The sequence below is a fragment of the Tamandua tetradactyla genome, chromosome 11, assembly GCF_023851605.1.
Source record: "Tamandua tetradactyla isolate mTamTet1 chromosome 11, mTamTet1.pri, whole genome shotgun sequence".
In the NCBI taxonomy this organism is placed as follows: Eukaryota; Metazoa; Chordata; class Mammalia; order Pilosa; family Myrmecophagidae; genus Tamandua; species Tamandua tetradactyla.
In genome coordinates this window covers 74,789,482-74,799,582 of record NC_135337.1, presented here as the reverse complement: position 1 = coordinate 74,799,582, position 10,101 = coordinate 74,789,482, and the positions used below count along the sequence as shown (strand labels likewise).

The 10,101-nt window shown below is 40.0% G+C and overlaps 1 protein-coding gene across 1 annotated transcript; it reads right to left on the bottom strand.

The window, feature by feature from the left end:
• Positions 1 to 864: 864 nt before the first annotated feature.
• LOC143650301 (transport and Golgi organization protein 1 homolog) lies at positions 865 to 8,848 on the bottom strand. The gene is made up of 8 exons (XM_077120915.1): positions 8,711 to 8,848; positions 6,313 to 6,399; positions 5,394 to 5,507; positions 3,041 to 3,062; positions 2,227 to 2,315; positions 1,883 to 1,960; positions 1,379 to 1,448; positions 865 to 1,211 (listed from the first exon to the last, which is right to left on the bottom strand). The coding sequence occupies exons 1-8, from the start codon at positions 8,786 to 8,788 to the stop codon at positions 1,090 to 1,092; spliced, it is 660 nt and encodes a 219-aa protein (XP_076977030.1). The 5' UTR covers positions 8,789 to 8,848; the 3' UTR covers positions 865 to 1,089.
• Positions 8,849 to 10,101: the final 1,253 nt, after the last annotated feature.

The following is a 10,101-nucleotide window of genomic DNA, read 5'->3' as shown; positions in this document are numbered from 1 at the left end:
GGCAGGAAAGATGATTGACCCTGAGCTAAGGAAGTGGCTGTGGGAAGGAGAATAGGGCAGCCATGAAACAGCAGACTGAATGGTTGTTGGAGGCACCAAATCCACACCAAGAACGAAAACAATATTTCTTTAGGTGACTGAATGACCACTGGTGGAGAGATTGAGCCCTAAAAACAAACACTGCAAAGAGACCTGAGTCTGTCAAGGCCAGACATTAAGTGTGAACCTCAAAAAGTTTTGGAGAAAGAATAAACTGGCTGTTTGCTAAGCAGAGAGAGAGGGATAATGTGGGTAGTCCAGTTTCAGTGTTTACTAGCATCAGGCAGTAGCTGCCTGAGTCCAGAGAAAATACTAAACTGTTCTCAGTGATGGTCATATACACAGAAAATATAAAGAATAGGAGTAGACAGAAACAGCAATGGCGACAGAAATCCCAATGTCAAATCAGTTATTTTGTAGAGTGAGAATTCAAAATGCACTATAAAGTTGTATCTATTTTGAAGTTACCTAATTTCAAAATGTGATGTATATTTCAATACCCTAATGAATTACCCAAGTATACTCTGCAAAGATGTCTTTGTATTTTGTAACTCCCAACCCCTTACCTTTGGGATATTATACAATATTTCTTCTGAATATTTTCCATCTAGTAAGTCTGAAATACATGGCATGGTCGATGGCTATTTTTTCTTTACACTGTTTTAAAGATTTCATTCTGAACCCTTCACACCAACCACTCAAGAGTTTTAAGGCCAAGTACAGTAAATGAAAGAAAAATCCCAATGTTAACGTGGTCACAGAGAATGCAAGGGTGAAATAATTTGCAGAAATTTATGAAAGAGTATGGATGATCGAAATGACAGTAGCATCTGAGCAGGAGAAACTGGTGGCAACCAACTCCTTCCTCCAAAAGTAAATTACAAGCAAGAATCTCAGACACTGTTAGGAAGGGGAAAAAAAAATAGTTTTATACTGATTATATATGGAACATAGATGGCATTAACTTCTCTGAAAAATGACAAACTTATCTACATTGGTCCACACAGTCGTTCACACAAGACTATATGAGGCAGCGAACACGAGAATATCTTACTCTGACAGGTACATTCGGAGCTTCTCTATGTTTACTGCCAGCCTTTTGCTTTCCTCTTCTAATGCCCTGATCTCGGAGCGCAATGCATCACGTTCAGCTTGCACTTCTTTAATATATTCTGAAAAGTAGAGAAGATTGGGTACTGCACTGTGGGCACAGGGACCTGAAAACACGGTTGGGAGGCTGAAAGAAAGGGCCCAAGTCCAGAAATCAGGAAACCATTCCTTACCTTCCATAGTGGGAGCATTTACATTAAGCCACACTTTCTCCTCAATAAGCACCTACCTTCCAGGGTGCAGTGGTTGGGGACCAAGCCTCGCAGGCCGTATTGGAACATTGGCACTGCACGATTTGCCTAAAAATTGCAAAAGAGATTTTGAGAAATTTTGCACCCAATGTGCAAACAAAACCTCAAACACCAAAACGTGGAAAGATTTAGCAACAACACTTTTACCAACTCTTGGTCCTTGATCTTCTGACCTCCCTCCAGTTCCGATGGGACTTGCATTCCTTCAAACACATCACTTATGACTTTGATGATTCCACTGAACATTTATTTTTTTAATTTTTTAATTTTTCATTTTTTTTTAACATGGGCAGGCACCGGGAATCGAACCCGGGTCCTCGGGCTTGGCAGGCAAGCATTCTTACCTGCTGAGCCACCATGGCCCGCCCCCCACTGAGCATTTTGTTGTTACCCTACACGAAGCATATTCAGGTTAGTAATGATTATGCAACACTTTTACTTCCATTTTTAAGGTGTGATCCAGGATGAAGAAATACTTTTACCTTGTATGAATTCAGTTCTTCCAAGAGACTGATTTTTACTCTGCGGAGTTCTCCCACATCATCCTTCAGTCTGATGATCTTTAAAAAATATAATAAAGGACTCAGAGTTCAAAATATAAATGACAGTGGTGTTGAAACCAAGCCCCGAGTACATGAGCCCTGACAGAAGTAAAGAACACAATACTCTATACTTATGATGCTGGCTGCAGATTTAGAATGCTTATAGAAAACAAACTGTGATAGAAGACACTGTAATGAAAGAAATCCTACAATAAGAATGGAATAATAAGACCCATGGAAAGAGCTCAAGATTGAAACCTGGAAATAGCAAAATCTATATATACCTTATCTTTGTATTCAGATAATTTTTCTCTGATTATTTTGTGTTCCTTCATAGCCTCTGAGATTTCTTCTTCGACTTGTAAAACTGTCCCTAAGAAGATTAGAAGAAATGAATAAGAAGGAATTGCCCTGATGTACTAGCAGTAAAGGTGCATGATCTGGTATTATGGGGGCAAAGAGCCTCGAATAGCACCTAGAATTTCAGACTTTCCTGACTGGCATTTACTTCTCACATCAGACCCTGATATGCAATGTATTGGAACCCTGAGTTTCGACAGACATCAATACTTAATTACCCCGACATATGATGCGTGTGTGGAGTTCATTACCCCCATTTTGCATCATGCCCATTTCTAATCATTCTCCACTAGAATTAATGGTTCCCACCACTTAAACTTCTTATCATCTGGTACAAATATCTATTACACATCTACTTTACCCAGCAATACTGGAACCTTTTCTGAGCCTGAATTTCCTTGGCATACACCAATAGTGTCTCATTTGTCCCTAGATCCAGATTGTGCCAGTCACCTATCACCCCAAAACTCAGACTAATGCCATCAATTTCTCCCTAAGCTTTTCTAAACAGAACTTTTGTTCTTCAGACCCCCATAATTTGTCCCTCCTCTCAGTCCCTTTTTCCTGTTGGCAGTAATGCTACCTTCTTCTTCATTCAGACCAGGAATTCTAACATTTTCCAGTTATCAAGAAACCAGACATCTTAACTCATGGCATTTTATTCTAACTGAATTAAAACCCACATCAAGCACCAATATTCAGAAACTCTTTCACAGAAAACATAAGCTAAAATCTTACCTGAATATAATCTATGCCCCACCTAGAAGAAAGTAAACAATATTAAATTTAATGTCAAAATAGTTAATGAATATTCTTATGAGAGACTGATTTTTACTTTAGAAGAATTGCAAATTAGGTTAGAAGAATTATAAATCTGCTAATTCCAGATAAACTGTCAAAATTATGTCCAAGTGAAGTTTTAATATTGGGTGGGTTTAGGATAATTAATCCAAATAATGAAAAAAAAGAAAGATTTTTAAAACATAATTTAAATGGTATGTAATACTTCATTACCATTTTCTGACAAAAGCACTAAGGTAAATACCTAATTTACCTTATCCCCAATGTGGGGATAAAATTTATCCCCAGTTTAGGGATAAAAATCTTTCTCCTCATTTCTAAACATGAACAAATCTACTCATTTTTAATAATGAGAATGGGAGACATTTTTATAATAAATATACTAAAGCATCAATAACCTCAAAGCACTTATTTGTCCACGTCCAGATGAAAACATGAGTTTCAGAACCAGGATTGTTTTAAAAGCCCGTGGGCAAACAAAGGAAAGGCAATATCATGGACTTGGATAACAGAGAAGCTTAGCCTACCTATAGGCATGCCTAAGAGTTACTTCTGGAGGACTCTTTTGTTGCTCACATGCGGCCTCACTCTCTCTAAGCCCAACTCTGTAAGTGAGATCATTGCCCTCCCCCCTAAGTGGGACATGACATCCAGGGGTGAAAGTCTCCCTGGCAACGTGGGAGAGGACTCCCAGGGATGAATCCGGCCCTGGCACCTTGGGATGAACAATTCCATCCTGTCCAAAAGGGGGGAAAGAAGTGTAACTAATAAAGTAGCAGTGGCAGAGAGAGTTCAAACAGAGTCGAGAGGCTACTCTGGGGGTTGCTCTTATGCAAGCTTCACTTAGACCTTGTTACCTGTCAAAACCTGCCAAGCCCCTACTGAAACCATCCAGCCAATCTAAAGAACACCTGGGGCGATATATAAGATTCCACAAGGGTTCCATACAAGTCCAGAAAGCTGCAACTTCCACACGGATCCTGGTCCAGTGAAGTCCTGAAACCTAGAGGGCTCAGCCTCTCCAGAACATCAGATACTTCCATCTCCCTAACCCACTTTAGTGACAGACCCTTCCAATATGAAAAAATCTTCTGGAGAGGGCAAAATGTTCTTCCAAAACCCCAACTATCCCCAAATGACATCACTGAAGTATAGCTTCATCAAATATAAGCAGGAACCTATTGAAACCTATTGAAACACCAGATTGAAACACAAGTAACAATCTTTATTACCTAGAACATATTCTCCCATTCAAATATTGTAAGTGGCGATTAGCTGCTGAGGCAGCTCAAAAAACTTGTTGTAATAATATAAACTTATTGTAGCATGGAAACATATAGTGTTACTGAACAATGCATCCAGGAAGATCCACCTAGAAAGCCATGGGACTCTTCATCTAAAGGAAGTTCTCAAGGGCAGCAAAGGAGAGAGTAGGGGATGTGCAAAAAGCATGTGGAAGAAGAAGATGCTTCTATGCCTGGAGGGAAAAAATTCACTACAAAGAGTGAACTGTGAATTCAAGGTGCCCTAGTGTTGGGCTCAGATTAAGTAGGACTTCAGGTTTTATCCAGTTATATTGTAAATTTATGATGCAAATATTTTGGCACATGAAATGATTTCTTCGTTTTCTATTTCTTCTCTATGACTAGAAGAATACATTGTCTCATGGTTTATAAGAACTTTCAAAAGTGCAATCAAAACTAAGTAGGAAGGTAAACTTTGTAGGTTTCTAGCAGTAGGATAATACTGGATAAAAGCGTGTAAATATTTTTAAGGCCTTGCATTAGATAATATGAAATTTCTTTCCAGCAGTATTGTAAGGATTCACAGTTCCACTAACATTAAATCAAAGTGCCCAGCTAATACTCAGCATTTCACTTTCAATAGAAAGCATTTTTAAATTGAAGTTTTCACTTTGATCTTATACAGTTGTCTTGTTCCCTGAGTTCCTTTCTATTTGTTTATTTTTTTTGGATGCTGTATGGCGGGGGTCACATTTCATTCTTATTTTATGTGCGTATCCCCTTATTAGAGCAAACATTTATTGAATTTTTGTTTGGTTTTTCATTTGCTTGTTTGCTTTTTGTTTGTTTGTTTGATAAGTGCATGGGGCTCCCTGAGTGCTTTACCTCCAAAATTTAAACTAATGATATTACCAGTTTAGCTTCAATTTCAAGCACTATTTTTGCATTCATGTTAGTACCCTAAAAGAAACAAAAAGACCACAAGTATAAAATGTTTAGGTTTATTATGACTTACAGTATGCTTGCAAGTTAACTGAAATACTCACATCTGGAATACATATCCTTAAGAAAAGGATAATGGAAATAATTCCCAAGAAGACCGCAACATTGACAGCCACCAGTGGAAATCCACAAATATCGGGTCCAATTTGAAAATGGTCCTATAAAATATCAACTAGCTGAAATAGCAATACTTGAAATAACAAGAACCTCAAAAACTGTACAATATAAGAGGTACAAAGAACCACTCATAGAAATCTTAAATGGGCTCTAAGACATAACCATGTCCCTCAAAACTCTCCAATGGATTCCACTGTTTCGAGGAAGATGGAACGTTGAGGGCTTCGTGTTTTGTGCTTAGCTGGCTTTGTTACTGGAAATTGTGAATGTGGCACCTTTAAGTGGAACACTCAGTCTCCGTGCCTTCCAGAAGGCCATGGATTAACAGGTTGTTATATACACGAATGGAGTAAAACCCACTGATAAAGGAGCAAACTGCCAATACATGCAATATCAGCTAAGTTTCAAAATGATTATTATGAGTAAAAGAACCCAGAAAAAAAAAAGCTACCTACTATACGTTCCTTTTATATAATATTCTACAAAATGACTATTAATCTATATTGACAGATGGCAGATGGGTTGTTGTCCAGCACCCCGGCAGGGAATGTATAGAATGGGGGATGGAGGATGGCAGGTGGACAAGAGGAAACATTTGGGGGTGTTTGCGATGTTTACATTCTTGGTTGCAAAACTGCTTTCATGGATGTACAAACATTTAAAACTGAACAAATCTACATGAGTGCATTTTACTATACATCACTTATAGATCAATAAACCAACAGAAAACAATCTTCATACACAAACTGAGTTCATTTTGACAAAAAATTCAAAGGTTTTTAAATTTTGGATTGAACCTACAAGCCAATATATAATTATAAATAGTAAATGAAATTAAGAACTTACATTAGTCAAGAAGTCTACTTTTTCAGTAAGATGTTCATAACCTTCTTGGATTAAATCCACTGGAAAAGTTCTAAAAATATAGCTAACCTGTATTAAAAAATGGGCAAAAGTCACAAAAACCAATTAAAATTGTATTCAGCAGATAGAAATGAATTCTGATAAGTGAGGGGACCCATATATAAATATATTGCATCATTCTGATGTGCCATATAGATGTATAGATACAACTGATATAATTGAATAGATGATAGTTGTTATAGTTACACTAGTATTGTTATTCCAGTAATAATTAAATAAAGAATAATTTTTAGGCCAACATTATTTTTAAAAAATCCGAAGTGTTCTTTCCAAACTTAGCTTCATTCTGTATACAAAATATATTATGTCAGCAGAATACCATGTAATCACCATGTGAAAAAGAGTGGATTATTGTATGTCATAAAGTGTGAAATTATAAGAATTAAGGATGGTTAGAAACCCAATTTCAAATAACTACTGGCAAGAATTCACCTTCCTATTTCACTCGTGCTATAAACCAGCACTTACAAGGCACAGTAGTCAATAAACAGCAACCGTGAAAATGAATAGGTAAATTGAATAGGGTGTTTCTGGAATGTGTGGTGACTACAAAAAAAGGTAAGCATACTGGTTTCTGAAAAAACATACAAGAATTTTAGGAGAAAATGCATTTACAGTTTAATTCACACTCATCCACACATCAAGTCTGTTTCATGCAAATTAAACCCTCTCCTGAGGAAGAAACCCAAACTGTGGCCAGCCACCCATCAGATGCTTGATTTCACTTCTGTAGATCAGCCTTGTGAGGAATTACTCATTTAAATTGAAAAAGCAAATAGAGTATTGCTTTAGAAAGACAAACTCTGCATAAATGATTGTCAGGATACACGTAATTACGTGCAGCTGCCTTTGTCAGTTTGAAACTGTTGTAGACCCCAGAAAAGCCATGTTCTTTAATCCTCATTCAATTGGGCTGCATGGGATCTTTTGATTAGGTGGTTTCCATGGAGACGCGTCTCTACCCATTCAAGTTCGAGTTGCTTACTGGAGTCCCTTAAGAGAGAATCATTTTGGGAAGAGACTATTGAAGCAACAGAGCCAACATGAGACCCAGTCGTCTGGAGATGCAGAAAGTAAATGTCCCTAGAGTTGTTCTGGATCCAGTGGCCTTGCTTGAGTCAAGGTATCTTTCCCCGGATGCCTTGGTTTGTACATTTTTATAGCCATAGAACTGTAAGCTTGCAAACAATACATTCCCCCTGTTTTAGTTTGCTAATGATGCTGGAGAGCATTATACCAGAAAAGGAATGGCTTTTAGGAAGGGATTTAATAAGTTACACATTTAGAGTTCTAAGGCCAAGAAAATATCCAAATTAAGGCACCAACAAGAGATTACTTCACTCAAGAAAGGCTGATGCTGCCTGGAACACCTCTGTCAGGTGAGAAGGCATGTGGCTGGCTCCTGCTGGTCACTTGCTCCTGGGCTCCATTGCTTTCATCCTCTGTTTCCTGTGGGGATTCCTCACTTGGCATCTGTGGGCCTTCACTTAGCTCCTCCAGGACACAACTCTGGGTTCTGGCTTGCTTAGCATCCCACAGGAAGGCACATGGCAATGACTGCTGGGCCCTACATCTCCAAACATCGGGGTCTTGTATTGGCTCTGCCAGCTATGAAGCAACTATTTCTGAGCATTTGCATTTGCTCTATCAGCCCTCCAAGCTTCTCCAAACAGCCAACTCTCAGCTCTGAGCTGTCTCCAAAATGTTTGCTCTTCTAAAGGATTCCAGTAAACTAATCAAGACCCACCTTGAATGGGTGAGGTCACATCTCCATCTAATCAAAAGGCCACACCCAAATTTGGGCATGTCACATCTTTATGGAGATGATCTAATCAAAAGTTTAAGGCCTGAGCTGAAGCCATAATAATTAGGGACCACTGTTCCCAAGGCTATCAAGCTTTCAGAACTATGGGGGACTTACTCAGGGAAAATATGGAGTACATAAAGCACTGGCCCTTTAAACTGACAGAGCCTGAGGCCCCCTTCCAGCTCAGAGCTTCCAGAACCAAGTCTGGCATCATGACTCCCGTGATAGAATAATTCATTACTTTTTGATGTTATAAAGTTATGCTTTTCAGATTTCCACAGTTTCCACCTTTTCCTTGTGTGGAACCTGCAGGGGTTATAGGACCCAGAACGCAATATGAAAGCAGTGGACAGAGTCCATTAAGGCTGGAACAAGAAACCCACTCATAGGTAGGTACTGGCTCTGCAAGGAGGACCTATCTCCCCTCAAACACCCCAAGGGAAACTCATCATTTAAAATTACAATGTGACAACCCAGTTAAAATCAAGTAAGGCAAGTGCAACATTTACTCACACTGGCGTTTGGGTGACCCAACATTGACCAGGATGACTGGACCAGGAGGAGCCAAAAGAGGAGCCCCAGAGACCCCATTTTGGGTTGGTCCTTGGGGGCAGCCTTAGGCTGGGAGGAGGGCAGGGGCGGCACGTGCAGGAAGGGGAAGGGGTGGGTGAGGAGGGGAAGGGGTGGGGTGGGGAGGGGAGGGGGAAGGGGTGGGCTGAGGAGGGGGGAAGGGTAGAGAATGGGGAAGGGAAGGAAAAGGACAGGAAGGATGGCCCGGAACTGGTACTTGGGATGGGAGATTGAAGGTGAGGAAGTGGAGGAATCAGGGGAAAAGGGTTCTGAGTGGGAAAATGGGCAGAGAGTGTGGAAAGCGGGCTTAAAATCAGGTCAGCAGGTGAAATGGCAGGATACAGAAGCAGGTACGGCGAGATGCTCAGGAGCGCTAGGAGCAGGTAGAGGTGGCTCTGACCTCCTCTCCGCCTTCTCCCGTTTGGCCGCTGCCTTAGCAACCCGGCGTCTTATATCTCCCCCCTCGCCCAATCAGGAGCTTCCTTCCTGGCGCGTGACAGCAGAACCCCGCCCCCGTGTTGTGAGAATGCCCCTCCCCCACCTCCACCTCCCCCATGCCATCCCAACGACAGTTCCTCTCCAGAATCAGTATGTCCCTCTGATTTCTTGTCCCTTTTTGAATACTTGATATTTTAAAAAGCTCATCAAATCCATGAGAGCAACGTTGCCAGTCCTACATCAATCCCTTGATGCTGAGTCTCAGCTCATTCTAGGATTTCTGTCCCATGTTGCCAGGAAGGTCCACACCCCTGGGAGTCATGTCCCACGTAGACAGGGGGAGTGTTAACCAATTATATTTTGTAAGATATATCTTCAGTATATAACCAAATTTAAAGGTCCACAAAATGTGTAATATCTGAAATAAATGATTATCACACTCTACAAATGGACATAAACAAGAAGGATGGAAATCTAAACATTGTAAACACGTAGATTTTATTCAAAATAATTGACAAGTTTAAAGAAATCTCAGTATGAATTTGCATTTTTATTACTACTTCTGATGCTCCGGCACTCAATTCTAATAACAATGCAATCCCGCTGAAGGAAAAATAAAATGTCTCTATCCCAACAGAAAAAGGAAAAAGCCAAGGTACAAGACAGCCTCCTCCATCCAAATCTCCTCAAATGCGTCCAAGTGTTAGAACTTAAATAAACGTGAAATTCCAGCTCTAATGGAGCCTGGATCCAATCAACCCACTGCAGCATCTTTCCCCTTTAACAGGTTTGTTTATTCCATTTCCACCACGCGTATCATAAATAGGTCTCACACCACGCGTGACATCTTATTCCCCACCACCCAATGTCTACACAACACTGGGAAGTCACACTGG

What these genes read in the sequence shown, in the direction of transcription:
- LOC143650301 (XM_077120915.1), bottom strand. Translation starts at nt 8,788, where the DNA reads ATGGGGTCTCTGGGGCTCCTCTTTTGGCTCCTCCTGGTCCAGTCATCC. An exon ending in TAAGGATATGTATTCCAGAT is followed by an intron (nt 3,063 to 5,393) that starts GTGAGTATTTCA and finishes ACTTTCTTCTAG; the next exon opens with GTGGGGCATAGATTATATTC. An exon ending in GGGGCATAGATTATATTCAG is followed by an intron (nt 2,316 to 3,040) that starts GTAAGATTTTAG and finishes TAATCTTCTTAG; the next exon opens with GGACAGTTTTACAAGTCGAA.